The sequence below is a fragment of the Candoia aspera genome, chromosome 6 (assembly GCF_035149785.1).
Source record: "Candoia aspera isolate rCanAsp1 chromosome 6, rCanAsp1.hap2, whole genome shotgun sequence".
Taxonomy (NCBI): Eukaryota; Metazoa; Chordata; class Lepidosauria; order Squamata; family Boidae; genus Candoia; species Candoia aspera.
In genome coordinates, this window is record NC_086158.1 from 7,020,203 (window position 1) to 7,044,204 (window position 24,002).

Genomic DNA, 24,002 nt, shown 5'->3' on the forward strand with positions numbered 1-24,002 from the left:
AGAAATGCCTGAAATTCATGAGGTATCTTTTTAGTAGAGGGTACTAAAAAGAAATGCCATTGCGCATAACTACAAAACGGTCACATCCGTCAACACCTCTGACAACAAATACTTATATCATAATTTTCTACAAAACAAAAAAGAACCAAATTTTTCAAAATTATTTTGAAATAAATTAGGGCATCTGTAGTATGAAAGCGACAGGTGATGAAAAGCAAAACAAGTGGTGGTACTTAAGTAAGAAGACATCGTGGGCCTTAGATTGCGCTCTCCTGCTAGTCTCATGTATAAACTATCAGGCGTCCCAGCAAATGCTTCTTCCTACCTGGTATTCCCACGTCCCATTTTCATGTAGCACAATCTTGGCGGAGCCCACTGCTCCCGTATGAGTGGGTGTCAGGGCATTTCCTCCACAAAGCACACTCTGTATGGCTGGAAGAGAGAGAGGGGGGAGCGGGGAGTGATGTCTTTAGGATGACAATGCAGGTGAGCCAAATTTACACAAACACACCCCAAAAAGGCAAATTATGCTCAGAAAGCTGAATAATCAGACTTATCCCCCACACACAGGAGTGTAGCCTTCCCAACCTTCATTCAGAAACCATCTGATTCTGGGATTATGCCAATTTTGCTCTCAACAGGGTTGTGTTCCCTCAAGGAGAACAGGCTCACAGTTGGAGTTCCTCCCAAAATCATGTCTCTTGCTAGAAAAGAAGGTGGAAGATGTGGCCAGAAAGGCCTTTGCCAGCTTTGATGGTGATTGCTGCTGTACTTAGAAGAAGAGGCCCTGAAGGTGGTCACACGTGCCCTTATCATCTCTCACATGGATGACTATGTAGAGAGAAAAGAAGATGACCTTGATGGAGAGATGCAGGAACGGTTACCTAGGCAAAAGGGGATGATACATTTTTTAAGTCCAGAGCAACAAGACAACATTCAGAATTCACTGGAGTATAAGAAGGGGGATGGGGTACAGCACAATCAGACTTATTATAACCAATCTCAATAACTGTAGTTTTGGCCATTCTGTAGAACTGATTTCATGGTCTGGTCTACCTAGTGGGGCTGACATCAATCTTGCAAGTCTGATTGTGCTGTACCTCCCCCTCCTTCTTATAGTTCAATGAATTAGGGAGGTTTTTGTTTGAGTTGCTTCCAGACATTCTCTGGACATTACATTCCAGACTGAAAAGATGCTTCAGCCCTCTGCATATCTCCATCAAGGTCATCTTCCTTACTCTCTACAGGCTGTGATTCACTTTACATGGGTCTACCCTTGAAGACCATCTGGAACTGTCAAATTAGCAGCTGGCATGCCTATGGGACAACATTGTTACTGTCAGGTGACACCTTTCCTGTGGTGGCTGCATTGCCTCATTTCCAAGGGCAATTCAAGGTGCTGGTTATTACCTATAAAGTCCTATACACCTCTATGAGATGGTCCATCCCAGGCAGTTTCTGAGTGGACAGAAAATGCCTCTCAAAGATCCCCCACCTGTTGGGAGGCAAAGTGGGAGGGAGGACAAATGGAACTCACTCTTTGGGTCTCTCCTCCCATGGGACAGCTTGCCCCACTCAGAACCAGGGTGGCCCTCATTCTTCTGGCCTTTTGGAAGCTCATAAAAACTTCACTGATCCAGAAGGTCATTGGGTCCTGACTGGTGGGAATGACCAACACGAGATGTGTAATAGCAAATTGTAATGGAATGTGGGGATGACCTTGGGAGATGGGCGAAGAGATGCTGCCCACGGAACAGTCAGATAAGAGACAGCGTAGCCTGCAGCTGGATAGCGGATGGGGCAAGAGGCTCAGAAGGGACCCTCCCTAGTTTCTTGGGCTGTAAAGGAGATGTGGGGAAGAACTGTACTTTCAGACTTGCAAGACACTGTTAATGTAGCTTTACAATAAAGTAGAATTAGCTCATCTGGTTGTGTTTCCAGTCTGGTCCACCTGTAAGTCTGATACAAATATAATCGTTAATTTAATGTAGGCTTCATTATATTTCTGTGTATTTACTGTTGTCTAGACTCACTGCTGTTACCCTCTGTGTCTTGTCTGGAGGCAGTTTGAACACATTATAAATAAACGAGTAAATGTATAAATAAATAGATAAATCTTCAAATTCTTTTTGATGGAAATTTGTTACATGAATGGTACACCGAATCTTTTTGTCACTCTTAGAATATATTGTTAGTGCCTTTCAATGATCCACTTATCTAGTATTACACAAAGCAGAAGAAAAAAAACCTCTGAGTTGCTACAATGCTTCCTTCTTGTTTTAAATCGGTGTTTTTCAAACTTGGTAATTTTAAGATGTGTTCTTCAACTCCCAGAATTGCCCATCTTCAAGCAAGCTGGCTGGGGAATTCTGGGAGTTGAAGTCCACGCTTCTTAAAGTTGCCAAGTTTGAAAAACACTATTTTAACTGTACAAAACTGATTTTTTAAAGAAGCCCTGCAAGGAGAAGAGTGGCCAGGATTAATATACCCCAGGAAGTTCAGCACCCCACTCACTGTCACAGCTTCTCCGGACCGTGATGTGCCCGGCCAGCTTGCGCCGGACTCCACCTTCCACCTCCGCAGTCATTGTCAGCTGTCCTTGTGCCAGCCAGTGCATCTCCTGACTCCTCAGTTCTGCCAGCACCTCTGCAAAATCAGGATCCTGGGAGTGACATAACAAAAGGAAGCCAGCAAAGAGCAGTTCATTAAGTGTTCCAAAGGCCACTCAAAAGGGGTTTTATAATGTCATCTTACCTGTAAGGTGACATTAGCCAGAACCTCCCTCAGAATGTTGTCCTGGTGTAGGATTTGCACCCTCAGAGGGATCCGGTCAGATTCTACAAGAAAGTGGAGATGCCATCCATGTAATAGTGACTTTTTTGGTCCTTAAAGCAACATCCAGAGCCCATCAATATGCACCTGCCATTCTGCTTCCAGCCCATTTTTTTTCCTCCTAGATTAACAGTACTCAAGCTTAGAGGCTGTGTCCACAGCCTCTAGGCCAACCCTTCTCAGCTTTTTTACCCTGGAGGAACCCTTGAAATTATTCTCAGGTCTAGGGAAACCCTGCATAAAACTGCAAAAAATTCAGAATCAATTCATTTCTAACCTACACAATCCACATTATACAATGTTTACAACAGAAACAGGCTGTCAGCTGAGTCGTGGTGCATAAAAATTTCCATCAATGTGACTGTGACTGCTAGCATTGTGCGCAAAGTTCAAACAAGGACATGTATTCATCTTTCAATCTTAACCTCTCATGGAACCCCAGTTGAGAAAGGCTGCTCTAAGCCTTTATGTGACCTGGTTAAGCAACATCTGTAACCTGGCCATACTCTCACAATTAGGCTTGGTTCAACAAGGATATATTATGTCTGCAATCTTTCACTCCTTTTCACACAATACTTCTGTAGCTTGCTTCTGGATTTGTGTTTGCAAAGGTTTCTTGAAATGTGGCTCGAGGGCCTTCAAGCATTCTCTTTTGCATGGTGTGTAAATATGGTTTATCTCTGTATCTTCTTTATCTCTATATTTATATCTAATAGAGATAAACCACATTTACACACCATTCAAAACAGACAATAAAAAAGCTAAGAAGGAAAGAAAAAGATCAGAACACACCCCCTCCAGCAGCCAACACCCAGATAAGCAGGGGTTAACACCAGACAAATAATCACACAGAAAATAATACCCCAGTCAAGGAACTACCCAGGAGAACATCACACCCCACCAACACTGGCAGGACAAGCTACTGTATATAAACAGGGAGCAAACCCCACATTCACAAGCACTGATGATGGTGCCTAGTTGGGTAATGAAACGTCTGCAAGAAAACAGCCAAGCTCAGAGAGCACCAAGGGCTCCACAGTTCAACCCTGAGCTACAGAGATTCTCTTCCATTGGATACTTCATGTTCCAGCTCAGAACTTATCTATCTATAGGCTTGGTCTTCTATAGGTTGAGCAGTTAAAAATAGAATAGGCAATTGCAAATATAGTATCTGCGTGTATTGAATCTTTCTTTTTCTCTCTAGGATTGATTGACAATTCATGAAAGTGGCATTAAAGGTAGTTTCATTGAAATTTGGTCTTTAACCATCTCCTTGTGATATAGAACCCACACGAAACTCTGGTAGTCACCCACTCTTACTGGACTGGACTGGTTCAGTCTTAACTGACAAGATGAGGGTAATTTCAATCATGACTTTGCTGCCTCCCCGAGGCCTTTCTCACTTTTGTCTGACGACTCCAGAAAACCCTTAGTAACCAGGACAAAATGCAGATTGTTCTCTGTATCGCTCAGGGTGAGCATAGCGATGCCTCCCATGTTAAGGAGATTTGGGTCCACTGATGTCAGGATGGCACTGAAAGTCTCTGAAACAAGAGAAGAGAGTAAGACCATTTTGGGATGGCGTCAGTGGCAGGCTCAAATATCTGGAGGAGGTTACAAAGTGAGATTATAAAGACCATAATGACTAACACTCAGCTTCCAGCATTTTAATTCCTACAATAACAGCATTAAAGAAAACTTGGTAGAAGGAACCCTCAGCTTCAGTGTTGCTGACCAGGTCAGACTACTGATGGAATGGCTCCAAGAGACTTGATAGATATCTTAAATTGTAGATCTCAGCTATCTCCACACCCTGATCCACTAAAGCCTATTTCAGCCACTCGCCCATTTCTGGCAGCCAGCTTCTAGAACCTGATCAGAAATCAGCAACTAGCTGTTAGACTTGACAGCCTGGACCCTGATCCAGTTAAAACCACAGTCATTAACTTTCAGGCACCACCTCCATTACATTGCAGTGAAAGGTGAGAGAAGGGATAATGCTGGAAAGGTGCTGAAGCATGACTAATGACCTAAAGCAGTAAGCCACAGCTCAGAGGCAAATACAGGGCAAGTGGGGTAAGAGCCCAAGAGTTTAGTCAAGAGGTGAACTAAGTGATCCTTTCAGGATGACTATGGATTAGGAAATGTTTTCCAGCCAAAAGGTCAATGGTCAGTGGAGCTCTGGCCCAAATTAACAAAGACACATGAAGGGCATCTCATCCTGGAGCACAACCTGTATCAGCCTTTCTCAACCTTTTGACCCTGGAGGAACCCTTGAAATATTTTTCAGGCCTCAGGGAACCCCTGCCCATTCGGGCTCAATCATAGGCCAGAAGTTACAAAATTATTATATTCGTTTCATGGGCAGGCCTGTATGTATGCATTAACAGGGTTCTTAAACTGAAAATAAAGAATGAAACTTACCTCTTTAATGTGAGGTTGCCCGAATTTGAAATAATTTTTTAAATAAATTGTGATCTCCCAGGGAACCCCTAGTGACCCCTCACAGAACCCGAGGGCGCCACGGAACCCTGGCTGAGAAACCCTGACCTATGCGATCAGCTTTCTACATGCTCTAACGAAGAGAACGCCTGGAAGAGTTGACCCAATCATTCACAAAGACTTAGTATAATTGAATTGCTTTAAATGTATCATTATTCCTGCCAGTGGGCCAGGCAGAAGCATCTGGCTGACCTTCTGATAGGTCAGAAGCTAAGCAGGGTTGGATCTTGAATGGTAGATCAACAGGGGATTCCAGGACTGCAGGCTAGACTGGGAAATCAGGAAATATCCCAGAAGAAGACTCTAACAAATTACTTCCATACTGCTGCCAAAAAAACCACACAAACAGCCTGGTATATCCATTATATCCACATAGTCACCAGGAGTCACACTCATCTTGAGTATTACTACTAATAGTAATATTTCTTATTTTCTCTTTTTTTTAGGAGTTCAGGGTAGCATATACAGTTGTGAGACTATTCCCATGTTCTCAGACCTATAAGGTAGTTTGTGAGCCAAAATAATCCAGCGTCAGCCCTAAGGAAAAATCAGGTCAGGAAAGAGACACCACAAGAAATACTAGAACTCTACTGTATTGATATAGGCTATAATAACAGAATCTTTAAAACCTGGCAGGATTTCTTCTTCCCTCCCTCTTATACCAAAGAGAAGCAAGGCAGGTGTCCTAACAGTCAGAAATCACGCTGAGACGAGGAGTAGTTCTCTAGTGTTTATTACTGCTACATAAACAGAATCCTAACAAACTGAATAAGCGTGGGAAAAACCCAGACATATAAACCGCAAAAGCTAAGGCGGGCCTGATCTGTGTCTCTTTGAATGGCTGCTTAATTCCTCAGTACTACGCATGCGTTTTTCCCCCTGGATAGAGGCCCCCTCCTGCTCGCCATCAGTACTCATGACAGCAGGGCACTCTTGAGTTTCCTTCTCACACCTTCCTGTTTTCCTAACAATTGCCACATATTTTTTCAAGGCCTCTCTGTAATCCTCCACATCCAGTGAGGTTGCAAGCAAATCAAATCTACACCCTGAAATTCAGCATTCAAACATGGCCTTCATCATTCTGGGTTCCATCATGCGTCTTGAATTGCAACTCCCAGAATACTTAGCAACAAGATCCCAACTGCTAGAAATTCTGGGAGTTGTAGTTTTACAACTGGAAGAAAAGAAAAGCCATGAACCCAGAGGAGGTCAGGTTCAATCCCTATCCAGGTTGTCCAAGCAGATTGGGATGACGTCCTATATTAGGGATATCTTACCTTTTGAGCCAGGTTTGTAGATCTCTTTGTGTGACTCGAAGGTTTAAAACTTCCCACTCTTGAAATAGTCCCATGGGATAACTCTGGCTACCTAAACCACAGATTACCTGCAAAGAGGGCCCGATGCTTGACAATTTGGCCTTGAATCTCCCCTGCAGGATGAGTCTTGGTGATCAGGGTTATGCGCATCTGATCCACCTTCAACAGCCGGATGGAGGACTTTTGCAAATTTCGCCACATGCCACAGATCTAGAAAAAAAGAAGAGAAAAGAATTGGGGAGGAAGGCAGGAAGAAACAGACCATCTTGTCAGGCCATTTGCCAGTCTGTAGGGATGGTGATGTAGAATGAGGTTTGGCGCCTTCATTTCAAAGAGTGGAGGAGGTTTGGTGTGGTCTTGGTTTGGTGTGGTCTTGGTTTGGTGTTGTCTTCCACACAGCAGATCCTCCCATAAGATAACTCACAATACAGGTCTGTCATGGCTATTTCTCATCCATGATTCTTGGCTACGATGCTCCAGTAATGCAGGAAATCAGCCACATGGGAGGGATGCAAAAGTGATGCATCTTTGTAATCCACTTACCATACCATTTTGGAAGATGGTACCCTGTTGTACAGGATGTTCAAAAAGGACAGTCCCATCCGGCTCCAGGAAACGGACTCGGATTGGTTGGCTCAGCCTAGACAAGAAGCAGAGGATGTGAGCGGAATCTAGCACTCCGACAACGGAAGCATTCCTTTTTTTGGGGTCTCCAGAAACAGTAGCCAACATCAAGGATGGACTTTGGGGTGTTTAGATCACTTACTAAAAACGGCCACCCATTTGTTTCTTTAGCTAGCCATCTGAAAACCAAAAGATTCCTCAGTCAGGTCCACGATTAGTTAATAATATCTTCAAAGCACTGATTTTATGAAGTAACTCAGCAGTTGTCACCTTATCCAAAAATAATGTAAATCTTTGTTTCAATACTGGTTCTTTGTTCAGAAAGGACAATATCTACATTTATTGGTGACTGGAAACCCCTTATGGACGTTTTGCGTAAAAATGAAAAAATGAACTTGTGATTTATGGTTTTGATGATTAGACAGGATAAATTACAGAAAGAAGAGAATCATGATGAAACTTTAGAGAGAGACTAAAATATAATTGTACTTATAACTGCTGTGAAGAATATCGGAAGCCACTTTATATCTTTCTTTATGTCTTCCTTTTTTTTCTACTTTCTTCTACTTTTTTTCTTATTGCACTTTTAGCTTTTTTCTTTTATTTCTCTCTTTTCGCTTTTATTTTCTCTGTTCTATTTTAGTTTGTATTTGTTCTTATTATTGCTGTTAAAACTTCCAGTATAAATTATTAAAAAAAAATACTGGTTCTTTGTTCTTCTTTTAGTCTGAGTTTCTCCAAGCAAACAGGAAGATCCAAAGACACCTTCACAAGTTAGTTCTCATGCAACGATAGTGTACAGGATCCATGAGATCTTTTAGCAACATCTCCTGAATTTGTTTTCCAATGTACAGCTCAAACAGGGAGGAAGCAAACGAAGTGAATGATCTAGCATCGGCTTCTTGGGACCCCCAAATCTCTTGAGTGCTGCCTCTAACAACATTCCTGAGTTTCAATTTTTCTCCATTTCAAGGCAGAAAATAACATAAAAATGGTAGATAAACCTTAAAATGTAATATAATATTTTAAAAATCTAAACTCTCTCCAAAACCCCAAGGAAGAACCCTGAACATTTCAATCTCAGCTCCATGTGGGATAGGGTGCTGGGCACCAAGCATTATTGTAAATATACCATTTGTTTTTTAACTATTCTAAAAAATGTTTCCAGTTAATTTTCAATGATACCTGTAGAATGCTATTATCTGTCTGTCTGTCTGTCTGTCTAGGAATATGCTCTCTGCAAGCAGTGGCTGTGTTCAAATAACATTAGCTGGAACAGATAAAGTTCTAGGAAATACATTCACACAACATGCCCAGTTGGTTAATAAATGTTTTTGACAGTTTGTGTGTGTGTTGTTGCACTTTAGTGGGCTGAATGACTCTAGCTGGTTGGTGTAGTTTATGATTCCGTGTATTATGCAAGCCCAGAAAGGGGGTTAATTCAGGGTAATTAGGGTAAGTGTATTGTGCAGACTTAGAGCCAGCTTGATGTAGTGGTGAAGACACCAGGCTAGAAACTGGGAGACTGTTGAGTTCTAGTCCTGCCTTAGCACAAGGCCAGCTGGATTGCCTTGGGCCAGTCACCTTCTCTCAGCCCCAAGAAGGAGGCAATGGCAAACCACTTCTGAAAAACCTTGCCAAGAAAACTGCAGGGACTTGTCCAGGCAGCTCCGGGAATTGGACACGATTGAAAGGATTAAAGAAAAAAAAATGTGCGAACTGCAGCATCAGACCCTTGGTTTTACCAACAAATATTTCCCTGCTAGCACCTTCCTACAGTAAGGAAGTTGCTGGACTTATTTTCGAAAAGCTTCTTTTTTTAAAAAATTCAGCGGGAAACTGAGCTTCACTGCAGGGTGACTTCCAGTCTAATTTGAAAATCAAAGCCATTTTTTTTAAAAAAACTGTGTGCTCTTTTGGAGAGGCCAAACCACCCCTAAAAAAGTTAAGAGCAAAAACACACACACCCCGACTCTCACCAAGCCCGTGCAAAACTTTAAACAAACAAACAAATAAATAAATAAATAAATAAAGGAAACGGTGCCTTTGGCAGCCAAAAACAATTCTTCCCACCACCACCACCCCGCCACCCCCAAGGCAGAGGGAGCTTCTCTCCTTCTCCAGATCTGAGAAGCTGTCATGTTTTGGCCTTGTCGGGAATCATAACAACCATGAAGGCTGCTTTGGGGATCTGAGCACACATTTGGAAATTAGTCATCACTTGGCTATGCAAAGGCCTGGAAAACGAGGGGGGCTCTCTGCACTGGAGAGGCTGGGTGCAGCTCAACCCGTGGAGCAAGCTGAAAGCAGATTTCATAATTGCAAGGGGGAAGGTTAATCAATCAATGTGAACACCCCCCCCCGCCTCTCCAGCCAAGCACAAGGCAGAAAGACCCTCAAGAAACCCAGTCTGAAGAGAGAGAGAGAGAGAGAGCAAGCTGAGGTTGCTGGGCTGGGAGGATAAAAACACCCAACTTGTTTATTGGACAACTTCCCATCCCCTCCCCTCCTCCCTGGCCTTCCAATTTGTTTTCAATCATCATTATCATAACTGTGCTTTGGGCCTGGGGTGAATATGGTGCAAATCCAAACTGGGATTCCCCAGTGCCTGCTGTTTTGTAAAGTTATTTAGAGAAATACCAGCTGCTTATTAGAATGGGCTATAGAGCCCAAGGACAAAGAACGGGAGCACAGGAAGGACAGAAGCTGAACTTGAACCCAAGGATGAGTTTTGCATTCATCTTTTCCCTGTCCGGATAAGTTCACGTATTCTGCTCAGCTGTGATAAGATTTGTCTGGGTTTGGGTTTGGCTTGGCATGTTTTGTGAACTCAGTCACTGCAAGCTGTAAATCATGGATTATGATTTAGGGTGATGTGTGACCCCTGCCAACAGTGGCTTGGTCAACAAACCATGATTAAAACAAACCATGACTGAGTGTAACATGTGACCCCGGTGAATATCTCCCATATTAGTATTATACTCCAATTGAAGGGAGCATATAATGGGCAATCCACTCAAGAAATTAAACCACTAAGAAAATGCTAAGCTGGATTCTCCAAGCTGAACTCAGCCTATTTGATTGCTATGTTCACTCCCTTCTGGAGAATCCAGAAAGGGAGCTTGGCTGAAAGCTGAAAGGTTGTTAAGCAACTACAAACCAGAACACCAAATTTACCTTAAGCCATGTATCCATGGCAAGTTGTGATGACATCACACACATCATGACATTGTCGCACACATGGCATCATTTATCTAAAGAGGTCATGGCCCACAGGAGATCTCATTCCCTGAAGAAGCTCATGCCTTCCTTAAGAATCAATGATACGTCCTAGAGCAGTGTTTCTCAACCACAGCAACTTTAAGATGTGTGGACTTCAACTCCCAGAATTCCCCAGCCAGCATTTTGGGAGACGGAAATAGACCCGCTAGAGCACTGGAACATGGTGAGACCTTGCAGCTTCCCCTTTCCTTCAAGCGATTCTGGGAAATGCAGCTGGTTTCCCCCATCTCTTATGAATACGGAAGCAGTGAGCTTCTTTGCTGGGAGGAAGACAAGAGTAAAAACTTCTGTCTTTGTCAATGACCTGGCTTCTTCTTCCTGGCCAGCAGAGAAACAAATTGCTCACTTCCAACAAGGAACAGCACCAGAAACCTGCGATATCCTGTAACTGCTGCAGCTAGCAGCAGGAGGGGAACCGGTGGGGTACCCTGGCACCCCAAAAGTAGTCCTTGAGGTGTTACCCATTCCAAGCCTACCTAAACCACCATCATGTTTCCCATGCTTGCAAATCTTGGGAAGTCCTCCTCCAAGATTGGGAACCATAATAACATCTTCTTTCAGCTCTTTACCACCCAGACATAATGATAACCACCAATGAACTTATTCTTCATGAAACTATTTCCTTTTTAAAACCATCTTGTTGAGAGCCCTCGCTATACTTTCTAGGAGTCAATTCCATGGTTTCCCGACATATAGTGTAAGGGACAAACAGGTTGACATTAAAAGGAAGGAAGTTTAGGCGAAATATTAGGAACATTAGGATGAGAAGACTGTTTCAAGCAGTGGAATAGTCAGCCTAGACCAGTGTTGCTCAACCTTGGCAACTTTAAGACGTGTGGACTTCAACTCCCAAATGTCCCCAGCCAGCAAATTCTGGGAGTTGAAGTCCACACATCTTAAAGTGGCCAAGGTTGAGAAACGCTGGCCTAAACCATTGGTAGCTTCTGCCTTGTTGAAGTTCTTAAAACCAGGAATGGGTGGCCACCTCTCAAGGATCCTAATGTGCCTTCCTACACTGAGCAGAGGGTTCAACTAAATTGACTTTGAAGTCCCTTCCAACTCATACATTCAATGATTCTTTGGTTTGTCTTGAACATAATTGGCTGAGTCTGGCCTGTTACGGGAAATTCCTCCACCCCACCCCTATGTATCTATGAAGGGAGACACGAGTGAGACTCACCCACCTCTCATAGCTGATGGAGAAGATCAGATCCAAGTGTGTGAAAGTGAATCTGGCTTTTGCCACTGCATTGGTCGCAGCCAGCCTCAGCTCTGCGCCTCCGATCAGCAACGCCACAAAATCTGAGAAGCAAAAAAAGAAGTCTGGGTGACCTGGAAATAAATTTATTTATTTATTATTTAAACATATTATAGCCGCCCAACTCCAGTAGGCTCTGGACAGGTACAAATAACACACAGTAGTTTAAATGCAAGCCTGTAGTTTGGCCCTTCCAAATTAGAGGTTATGGGGGTAACTGAACTTGCTTATTCTCATATCTGTACTGTTAATTCATAAAGCAAATGGCAGGAAACCTTATTTTAAAACCTGCACAGAAATGTTGGAAGTTTGTTTTAGAGCTGGACCATGTGAGCACAAAGGATAGAAAATGGAGGCCTTAGTAAAATAAAGACAACCTCAAGCTGAGCTGCTGACGGCACCCATACCATATGCACACTATGGGAATGCAGTCAACAGATCTTCCCCTGTCCTGGTTAAGTGTGTTGTGTAAATACAGCCGCCATATTTCTCTTCAAGTATTCCATATTCAAAAACGTGGAGCGGACCATACTCAACCCCACCTGACCCCACCCCAATGTTCTGCAAGCACTAAAGAGTGGCTGTCTCCAGGTCATTGACTCCCAATTGATGTATAACGCAGCCTTTCTCAACCTTCTGACCCTGGAGGAACCCTTGAAATATTTTTCAGGCCTCGGGGAACCCCTGCACATTCGGGCTCAAATAGAGGCCACAAGCTACAAAATTATGATATTGGTTTCATGGGTAGGCCTGTACAGATGCATTAACAGTGTCCTAACAGCCAGGAACCACACTGAGACAAGGAACAGGTCTCTAGTGTTTTATTGTTGCTACATAACAGGGAAATCCTAACAAACTGAAGAAGCGTGGGAAAAACCCAGACATATAAACCACAAAGACTAAGGCGGTCCCGATCTGTGTCTCTTGGAATGGCCACCTAATTCCTCAGTGCTACGCATGCGCTTTACAGCCTGGATGGGAGCCCCCTGCTCGCCATCCTTACTCATGACAAACAGTGTCCTTAAACTAAAAATAAAGAATGAAACTTACCTCTTTAATGTGAAGTAGCCTGAATTTGAAATAATTTTTAAAATAAATCGTGACCTCCCAGGCAACCCCTAATGACCTCTCATAGAACCCAAGAATGCCACAGAACCCTGGTTGAGAAACCCTGGTATAACATATTAATTGGGTTAACGTCTAACCTCAAACCACTGGAAAGCTTCTCCAGACACAGTCCTTTGTGCTTCAAGATTTCAACAAGCATCACCATATGCTGAAGCCTATTATTATTATTATTATTATTATTATTATTATTATTATTATTCATAAGGATTATAGAAACTTGATTCTTTAAAATAAATGAAATGAATACTGGGTGTCTTTGGAAGATAAGTCTGTAACACTACATCCTATGTTTATGCACAGATGCGCCCTGGAATCAGGACCTGGGCACCACCTCACCCATACCTATTTGGCTGTCATCTCGGATCAAGTCCTCAGAGCTGAAGTAGGCACGGTCATTGTAGTTCCTATGTAAGCCATCTTCTTTGTCCTGGAAGTATTCCATGTTGTCAAACAGCTGCTCAGATCTTTTCTCCGGGATGCTGGTGGGAGCTACATGATAAAGAACAGAAGGAGTTTTGAAGCATCTGAAAATAAGGGCAATCCAAGAGCAAGCTTTATATCTTTATATCTGCTCCATAAGTTGCATCAGTTACCAGTTTGCTTCCGGGTCCAATTCAAGGTGCTGATTTTGACCTTAAACCTCTTCATGGCATGGGGCCCGGTTATCTGAGAGACCACCTCTTCTCAATTACCTCTGCCCATCCCATCAGGTCCAGCAGAAGAGGTATGTTGTGGGTCCCGCCTGCCAAAGAGGGACCCAGGAGTTGGGACTTCCCCCATGGCACCCGCCCTGTGGAACATCATCCCCCTGCAGTGGGGCTAGCCCCATCTCTGCCAACCTCCTGGAAGTCCCCCAAAACTGGTTGTGTCAAGAGGCCTGGGAATCACAAGGGAACGGTGATCTGATGAGGTGGCTCCATTGTTCATAATATATGGTGCTCTCTCCTCGCCTTTTAATAATAATTTTAATATTTGTATTTGTTGAATGTTTTTTCAAATTGTTTTTAAGGTTTGATTGTACGCTGCCTAGAGTCATGTTTCAGGAGATGGGTGACCGTATAAATATGATAAGTCAATACATCAATAAAATCCCTGTAGCAGGCGGGGCCCCAGGATCCCATTTGTTCCCCATCCCTGAGATTTTTCAGAACTTCTGACAGGGGGATGAAGAGGCAAAATGTGCTGGAAGCAAAGCCTGGAGGCACCCATTTTATATCTTTACTCCCTACTTTGAAAGAAATTGAAACTGACCAGGTTAGGAAACAAGCATCACAAGAAATGCTAAAACTCTACTTCATTGATATAGATTATAACAACAGAAGCTTGAACCCCTGACAGCATTTCCCCTTTCCTCCCTCTTGTACCAAAAAGAATCAAGACAGGGCAATCTTCAGTTTCTTTCTCACCCTTTCCTGTTTTCGGGGGCTCAGCTGAAGGTTTATTAATTGTTGCTGCATATTTTCTCCAAGGTCACCTCTGTGGTCCTCTACACTTTTTGCCTCTGAAAACCAGCTCATACCACCCAAAACAGAGATCTGAAATTTTTGGCTCGTCGCACAATTCCAGGCACAAAAGTCAAACAGCAATAAGCAAGGTTGTCTACCTCTACTTTAGCTAGGATCACTGTTCCTGACTCTAGATGGAGGAAGAATCACAAAAGGCAGGGCTGACACTCTCATGGACCATACTAAGCTTAGTTAGCCTTAACCTGGGTTACTGTTGTGGGAGTGGTAGCTTAGCATGAGCGCAAACGAGATTGTTTGATTGGCTGACAGATCAATGCATTATACAATCCCTGGTGATGGGTTACTTCAATAACCGAGTGAAGCATATTCTGTGAACACACTTAGCCCCTGCTAAGAACATTCTAGGCCTTCTTTGACAAAAGAACCTGAACAAGCAAGGCCAGATCGGAAGTGAAGGGGGCAGCCATGATTGTTTTTCGTGGCTGCCCCATCATGGTTGTCCCCTTCCATGCACCGAAGTGAAACAGAAACTAAAATGGGAGGAAAGGTAAAAGGAGACCAGGAGACCCAGGTTCAAGTCCACCCACAGCCATGAAAGCTCCCTGATTACCTTTCAACTCTCAGGCCAACTTATCTCACAGAGCTCTTATGAGGGAAAAATGGAGAAGGCACAGTCTTGCTGAAGTTGAACTCAACTCCTGTTGACTATATCAACAGATTGAGGTAGTTTTCTTGACAACACCACAGAAATGTCGCTTCTTCCAGGATATGTTTCCAACTTCCTAGTGTAGCCAAAGCATTGAGATTTCCTAGTGGTCTCCTATCCAAGACCAATGAGGTCCAATCCTGGTAAGCCTGTTTCAAGACCAGCCAAGCATAGCTAGGTGTTGCCACCTGGCCTTACACTATACCAAATGCCTTGGCTTGGAATAATAATAATACTAATAATAATAGCAGCAGCAGCAGCATAGATGAAGGGAATTGAACCTATCTTCATTTCCCAATAGGGTGTGAAAACAAAAATAAGCCAAGTTGAGGAAAAACATCTGAACCATGGGATATTAGAAGGAGAAAAGAGGAAGATGACAGCTCCTGTCACCCCACAAAGTCTCTTCCGTTTTAAAATAAGACCCACATCCTTCTTCCCACAGTTATATGTGCTAGGCAGACATATGAGGGAATAAAGATGGTCTCTGCCACATCCCTCAGGTCTGGAATATGGGGCCAATGGCGGAGTGGAATTGCCCCAACATCTCTGGGGAAAGAGGCAGAAAAGGGGTTCCCCAACGTTGCCAGGGTACCTGGAATTCCACTGTCAAACAGAGCAGTGCCAGGATGGAGAATCCCAAGTGTGACAGGAACAGGAAAATTTATGGCATCCACATGTGATGATTAAGGCTGCCCAACTGTGCTTTTTATTTATGATCACCAAAAGCATGTTTGGATGGTATTTCATAAACAGCTGGGCAAGGCCACAAGCCACAGGCTTCTTTTGGCCACTAAGGCAGCAAGGCCTCCTTGTGCAATCCACCATGTCAGGACAAAGTCTGGCTTTCACTCTGATTCCCTCGTGTTCCCAAGCAAAATACAACGAACATGAAATCAGCATATCAAAAGCAATTTGCGGTAATCTTGCCATGTCAGCAATGTAACTCAGGATTCAGAGCAGAGTGGAAAGGCAGAGCTATCCCCACTCTGATTCAAACTTGGGATACTGATTAGTCTTGTGGTTTTTTATAAAGCCAAACCAGAGTGAGGGCAACATTTCTTGTCTTCACTCTTAATTGGCTCTGGGCCTTTACTGCATATGGAAGCAACGGATGATGTGAGGAACTTCAGATTATACTGAACAGTAACATCCACCATCTCTCATCACTGGCCCTTTTTGCTAAGCTGAAAGGCTTTCAACACACATTGCCCATCCTTGGCAAAAACAATCTGTGGCGTTATCACAAAGCCAAATGAGAGAGAGGGCAATGTTTCCTAATTTCATATTGGCCTCATTCAGGGTAGTTCTAGGGGGGAAATGGTGCTAGGTTATACCATTGTAGAGCATTGCCATTACTGCAAATGTAGTTTCAACTGATAAGTATAATAAACATTTCACCCTTGTTCCCAACATCTTAAAAATGTCAGTAAATAGAAGATCTTCATTGCAGGGAGGGACTGGAGCTGGTGGCTGTTTTCACTCCACTCTCATTTCTGTAGCCTATGCAAATGAGTTGCAGGTGCTGATTTTAAATTATTTAAAGGGACTCCTTTGATCAAGTTGGCAAAATACAGTATATACATGAAAAATACAATTCCCCCCACCAGTTTCCTGCTTGAAAACCACTCATGCTTAAGTAGGTATTTAAGACCTGCCAATAGATCTGCTGGCTGAGGAATTCTGGGAGTTGAAGTCCATGCATCTTAAAATTGCTGAGGTTGAGAAACACTGGCTTAGAAAAATGAATGTCCTGGGTTTGGATACAGGGGCAAGCTGAACCATTATATAGAACAGCCCAGAAGCAGGAACTGATGGGTGCGGAAAGAAAGGAGTGCAGAAAGAAAGAACAGATGAATGGGTGGTAGAAAATTTAGATGCTCAGCCATATGGAAGCAGGCTCCCTCTGAATTTGAAGTGGCAGGGATTTAAGTCAAGGTTTTCTCAAATGTGGAAGGGTGTGTGTGTGTATGGGGATGGGGTGGGGTAGAATCATTCAGTGCTGGCTTTATAAACCACTTTCCTAAAACTGAACGAGCTTGGCATCGCTGTCCGGGCCGGCCATCTAGCATTTGAACTCCAGGCCTCTGCTGGTGTACCCAGATGGCTCCAGACGATTTCCCTCCTGTCCAAACATTAACTCTGTCCAGCTGCTGGGACCAGACAAGGGCAGGTGTGTGCAGAGTGTTATGGTGATAAACACATCCTCTTCTTAGTCACCTTGGGAAAGCTAAACAAATGGGAAATAGACTATACAAGGGAAGGCTGGGCACAAAAATCAACATGCCGAATAAACAAGAGAGGAGGTTACATCGGCCCCACTGGATACCCTTCCCTCCTGTCTGCCATCTGATGCAGAGCCTGGGCTGACCTCTGGAGTGTTGAGATGGACGGCGTGGCAACTGACTGAGGGAGGGAAGGATGCAGCGGGACGGACTGTGCTAGGAAATGCTCTTGATGCCAGCCCTGCCAAGAGACATGGGTAGAGAACAGGGAGGGAGGGGTTGACGGTTGCAAGAACCCTGCTTCATCCTTTCTCTGCCAAAAGAGAGAGAAAAAAAGAGGAGGCTTGTAGTCCTCGTGGGTCCCCGCCAAAGGGACCAGTGATATGAGGATCACATAAGCAAACATCAGATGGGCCAGATGCAGCGGTATTGATGGTGGGATGGTGCAAGTGACTCCGTTCTCACCACCTGAAGCTACAGAGGGGCTGGGCAGCAGAGCGTGGCTCCTTATTTCCAAGTTGTTCAGAACGGGTTTATTTTATATGTGTGTATATGTGTGTATACAAACACACACACATACACACATAAAATCAGGAAGGAGGAGTGTGAGAAGCTGGAGAAGTACCAGGGCCTGAGGGAGGAACTGGAGAGGATGTGGAAAGTGAAGGCCAAAGTGGTCCCAGGGGTGGTGGGAGCACTTGGGGCTGTGACTTCTAAACTGGGAGAGGGGATCCAACAGATCCCAGGAGCAACATCAGAGCTCTGTCCAGAAGAGTGCAGGGCTAGGAACAGCTCAGATCCTGCGCAGAACCCTCAAACTCCCAGGCCTCTGGTAGAGGACCCGAGGTGGAGGAAGACACACACCACGCATAGGGGCAAGAAGGGAATTTTTATATATATTTTATATAGCTGCCCATCTCGCTATAGTGACTCTAGGAGGCTTACAAAAAAAAATTAAAAACAAAGGAACAAAATGCAGTTTTAAAACAATATGCAAGGAGGAGGAACAGGAGCAGCAGACGTCAACCAGGTGCCCAGAGTTGAAAAATAAATTGTTCCCCTTCAATCACTGAAATGGCTAACAACCAAGCAATGGGGGTTGCTCAACCTCCCGGCCCAAATGCCTGTAGGAACACCCAGGTCTCTAACGCCTTGCAAAAAGCCTGCGGGGTCAGGGCCAACAGGATCTCAAGTGCTAGCTGCTGAAGGTTGCCAAAGGAGCCATATGGTGGCCAGCTTCAGCTTTGCAATTCAGCCAGGAACTGCTGCTGCTTTGAACTTTGCCTCTTGGTTTTCCAAGGAAGGTAATCTCATCTTCTCCTTGTCTCTTTCCCTCCTACCCAGCTACATTCCAGCCCTCTTAATTCTCTTTTACCCAATCCAGTGCACAATCATCATCTCATTTTCAGACAAGGCCTCTAGCTGTGGGCATTCATACGATGCAAACGCCACCTCTTGCATACCTGTGTATGATGTCATGATGCAAGTACCAAAGGGTGCAGCTTGGCTCATAATGTCACCACGCCAAGTGCAAAGGGGCGAAGGTCCCATCATGATGTCACAAGGCACATTCTGTCATTCTGGGATCATCATGCTCCCTGGGAATTGCTCCTTCTTGGCCTTCATTGATGGTTTAGGTCATCAGACCTTCATTTTCCTTGCCAGGATGAGACTGTGGTTGCAGCCTGCCACAAAGCTAGGCCCAAGGGGACAGCTTGGGCAGCCTTTCAATTTAATAAATTCATTCAATCAATCAATCAATCAATCAATCAATCACACAAATCAATAAAGAGTGCTGGTCAAGAATGTAGAAGAGGAAGGATGTGGAAGTTCACATAAAAATAGGGCTGCAAAATGTTGACAACCACTCTTTATTTATTTGTTTGACAAAGAGGTGCCTGCATTTGGTTTGGGACATCCCAGCCCAAGATGAATATTGGATTCAGGGTTACTATACAGGTAGTCCTTGCTTAGCAACCACAATTGGGACTGGCAACTTCACTGCTAAGCACCATGATTGCTAAGTGGAAAATCATGTGACTGCAACAGACTTACAACATCACTTCCCATTTGGTTGTTAAGTGAATCGTTGCAGTCATTAAGCAAGACACCACATGACTGTGACTTGCAATTTTACTTCTGTGTTTTCCATTAACTCTGCTTGTCGCAAGCCAGTTGGGAAGCACGCGGGATGCTGTAACCATCATAAATGTGAGGACTGGTCACAAAGCTGTTCTTTTTTACAGTCGTAACTTTGAACGGTCACAAAACGAGGCAGTTGGTAAGTGAGGACTACCTGTAATTGCTATCAGCACTTACCCTTGGGGCAGGATTTGCAACAGTGTCCTGGAAGTAGAATAGTGTCAGCACAAGGAAGTTTTGGACAGCTTTGCTTAATGTTCTTACAGCTGACTTTACCTGCAGGTTTCCCTCGGCGATTCCTCTGCTGGGGGGAAAAAAAATGGAAAACCCTTACAATAGCTTCTGCTGGGTTTTGGGGAGATGCATCCTAGCACTTTGTCATATTTTAGGGACTATGCAGAGCCTTCCACATCCAGGCAAAGGTCTCGTGTCCTTTGCATGGAATGCTGATTATTTATCATCAGTATTTTGACTGACTGATTATGTGGCATCAAGTTGTTGTTGACTTTCAGCAGTCAGATAGATCCAAATTATTTTCATACTTGTCTTCCAATCCTATTCCTCCGAGGTGCTGGGAGAAAGCAATTTTGAGTTGTTCTTGATGTGCAAAGGAGAGGCTACTTACTTTAACAGGAAATATTATCTACCTATCTACCTACCTACCTATATACCTGAATTTATAAGCTGCCCAACTCCAATGGACTTGGAGCCAACTTTCTACAATCCAGACCACCAATCCACCCAGTGCTGTTTTCTTCACACTAACTGGTACGAGCACTTCAGGTTTTCTGGCATCGTTTCTTCCAACCTGAGAGATGTTGTAGACTGACCTTCTGACCTTCTACTGTCAAGCACTCATTTGCTGGACTTTCTTTGGGGCACAAGGACCAGTCTTTTCACTGGCCTCCCCACCTGGATGGCTGCAGCCATCCAACGGATGCACCATCTCAAATGAAGTTCTTGCGTGAAGGCACTTCATGGCCCTCCGTCCACAAGCAGCTCAGATGGAGGCAGCAGATTTAACTCAGGAACTGAAGTTGGGAGGTTCTCAGGCAATGAAAGACGTGCCAGGCTGCTTGGAATCACTACAGAAAGGAAATCTGTGAATCCAAAGGGCAGACGGTTTTGAGCCGACTTCCAGGAAGAATGGCAGACTGGAGATGGCTCTGCGTAAAGCGGAACGGATGATTGTGGCTAAGAACAAGGAGTCAACAAATAGATTGGCTCCTCTCACCCTCTATGGACAAAGAGAGGACAGGAGATCACCCATGCTGTGCTCTATACAGTTGCTCCTCATGAGGAGACTGCAAGGCAGCAGCCTGCAGAGGGTGGGAGAACCAGGAGACGAGGGAATTCGCCATACTTGCTCCAGCCGCAATTGAAGCCTTCCAAAGGGCACTAAATTTGCACTTTTTTTGCTAATCACTTTTGGAAATGGCCTATTAATTACTTTAAAGAACTTAGATACCTTCAAAAGGACAAGGCTGGAAACACTGGGTGAGTGCTTTCAATCCTTAATATGAGAAAATGGAACTGTATTTTTATAAGCTTTAAGAATTTAAAATAAACAGCAAAAAGCAAGACAAGGTTTTGGCTATAGAAAGTTTTAAACGGACTAAGGGCTCAGAAAACTTTGGAATATTTGATTTTGAATATTAAGACTCTGAAATTAATGTTAAAGAATAAATGCATTGTTGTGGGAAAGAAAAAAATATTTTTGATATTGGAGACATAAAAAGATAAGCAACTTATAATGGCATTCAGACATTTTTGTGGAATTGCATTGGGACCTTGAATCAATAATGTCAGCTATGTTGTGTGTTCTCAGAAACAGTCTGTTCCCAGAAGAAGCTTACAGAAAAAGATTCACAACAAAACTTATCTGAGAACAATATGAACAAAACATTGTCATTAGTCCTACAAAAACAAATCAGACAAGGCTTTAAAAATTAAGATGGAAATAAAAATGTCAATCCCAGAGAGCAACTGGAGTAATTTTTTCTTGCTGGACTTACAAAAGAGGCTTCTTTGTCTTCTTTGAGACAAAGATCAATAAACAACTGAATGGATTAAAGAGCACGATTGTTTTACATAAAAAAAAAAGAACATAAAGTTGGTTTATTAGATCGGGGTAAAAATGGGACATATCGTTATTTTGGGTGGTTCTTTTTGGACTTGCTGACATCTGGAGTGGAAAAATGTTGTATATTGGATTTGCTTACAGTTAACATGGTGTTTAAGCCTCTTTCCCCACAGTCACTCCATGTATCCTAATCTGACAGCATCTAAATTGGCTTTGTATCTCATTGTCCTTTCACTTAAAGTAAGGGATCTTTGTGAGTTTGTTTTCTTTAAAGGAGAAATTCTTCTTAGACACCTTCCTCTTTGTCATGTTAAATCTGTCTTTTGTCCATACTAGGTTACTGGGACCACTTTTTGCTTTGTGGATTTGCTTACGGTTAAGAGCTGAGACATGGAATGAGTTTTACATTTGTCAATTAATGTTATATTTTAGGGTTCTGTTTGGACTTTTCGCTGACATCTGGTTGCTTATTGGACTCGCCTACAGTTCAGAGCTGAGTTACAGGGTGAAGATTTTTATATCTGTTAATTAAGAGGAGATGAAGAGGTAGTGAAATTGTTTATACTTGTCATGATGAAGGTGGGAAGTCACTTTCTCAGGATTTTTTCTTTTTTCTTTCTTTCTAGTTTCTCTTTCTTTTTTCCTTTCTTGCACCTTTTATTCTCCTTTTTATCTTTTCTTTTCCTTTTTAGTTTGTGTTGTCTTTTACTATTGCAATTAAAACTTTTAATAAAAAAAATATTTAAAAAACAAAACAAAAGGCAGACAGTTCTTGGTACATATCCTTCCAGCTGCAAACTGATATTGTTGTCCCAATATTGCCCTTTATAACTGCATTTGCAAAGTACCTTTAATCTGGTCACTGAATTAACTCATTTGCTGGATTTTCATGATACATTAAAACATAAACTAACTAAATAGATTGGGTTGGTGCAACATGCTAAGCAAGAGGCTCCCAAACTTACTAAGTTTGAGGCACCCTTAGTGTAATTTTTCACAACATCCCTAGGCCAAAACTGAAGTACCCTGAGTTAGTAGTTTGCACAATGTCCAACAGATGTTGACCGTCACTGTGTTTCTCTCAGAAATTTAAAATATCCTGCAGCACCCCTGTGACACCCAGTTGGGGAACCATGGGGCTAAGCTGAAACAAGGAAAAAGCTAACCAAGATGAACACTAATAAAGTCTGCTGTGAAAATGCAGCCCCAAGTTTTTACTTGAACTGCTTTAGCGTGCTGTCAAATGCGGCCAATGGGTTGGATCCAGACCTGGTCATTTTTGAAGCAAATTCACTGAAATCAATGGGAACAAGTTAGAAATGAATAATGTCCCATGTATTTATCTTCATCTAGTCTGATTTTCACTTTGTATCCTCACCAGTATCACATGCAAACTTAACTGACTGATTATGGGCTGTGGAGTCATTGGGGGCTCCTTAGAACCACGCAATGGTCTCAGTGATGGTCTGTCCCTAACCTGGTCCTTCAGGTCTTCCAAGGGTGCCCTCACCACCATTGTAACTGAGTCCAAAAGAGACTGAACATATAAAAGAGGTTGGCCAGGGAACTATATAAAGGTATCGAGCAAGGAAGTATTATTTCCTGCTTTGCTCCTGATGCAATAAGAATAATGCCCCAAAATGCACAGTTTTGGCCAGAGCCTTTTAAGGTCCCAACTCTCTGAACACTAGACTGAACAGAGAAAAGGACTTTTTTATGCCTTGTAATATAGTTGTGTGTGGTATGATAAGTGGAGACAGTTTGGCGTAGTGGTTAAGGCACCAGGCTAGAAACCAGAAGATCGTAGTTCTGGTCTTGCCTTGGACACAAAGCCAACTGGATAACCTTGGGCCAGTCCCTCTCTCTCAGCCCTAGGAAGGAGGCAATGGCAAACCACTTCCGAAATCTTGCCAAGAAAACTGCAGGGGTTTGTCCTGGCAGTGGTCAACACTGACTCCAAGGCACACACACACACACACGTGCTAAACAGAAAAAGTTCATTTTTGCTGAGTAACTACAAAAGCTGGTGGGTGGCCTATGATAAGATCTCCCACCTTTTAAAAAAGGGCTAATGCAATTGGACCAAGTGCCAATGATATTGTTGCTAAATCTGGGCCACCAGGAAATAAGGCATCTTAAATAAAGAGGAAACCAAACCTGCCCCCCATCCCCCAATTAAGGCCAGACATGAAACATCACATGAAGCAAGAACAGAAAGTTGGAATTCATGGTGGGAGAGAATACCTAACCCAATGTGAGTTTCAGCTCCAACTTGTTCAGTATAATTGCATCCTAGATAACACAGATTTAACATTCACAGTACCAATGTGAAAAACAGGCAGAGATTGATTTTTAGCTCCTTTAGGGGCCACAAAGAAAAACTTCGTATCTTAAGTCTGTTCCTTGGTTGCTCTTGGATAAGCCAAGCTGGGTTGGAC

The 24,002-nt window shown here is 43.3% G+C and overlaps 1 protein-coding gene across 2 annotated transcripts in view; it reads right to left on the reverse strand.

Annotated features, from left to right (window-relative positions):
- Positions 1-24,002, reverse strand: part of CHRD (chordin) — a 54,500-nt gene that overhangs the window by 25,638 nt on the left and 4,860 nt on the right. Inside the window, exons 3-11 of one of the 2 annotated variants that reach the window (XM_063306358.1) lie at positions 19,659-19,782; positions 13,285-13,431; positions 11,741-11,858; positions 7,194-7,290; positions 6,719-6,860; positions 4,236-4,376; positions 2,755-2,837; positions 2,515-2,662; positions 326-432 (exon numbers count right to left, since the gene is read on the reverse strand). In XM_063306358.1, coding sequence (XP_063162428.1) covers positions 326-432; positions 2,515-2,662; positions 2,755-2,837; positions 4,236-4,376; positions 6,719-6,860; positions 7,194-7,290; positions 11,741-11,858; positions 13,285-13,431; positions 19,659-19,782 — 1,107 coding nt within the window. Of the gene's footprint in view, positions 1-325; positions 433-2,514; positions 2,663-2,754; positions 2,838-4,235; positions 4,377-6,718; positions 6,861-7,193; positions 7,291-11,740; positions 11,859-13,284; positions 13,432-19,658; positions 19,786-24,002 lie in introns of both variants that reach the window. The other variant, XM_063306357.1, reaches the window with a different exon arrangement.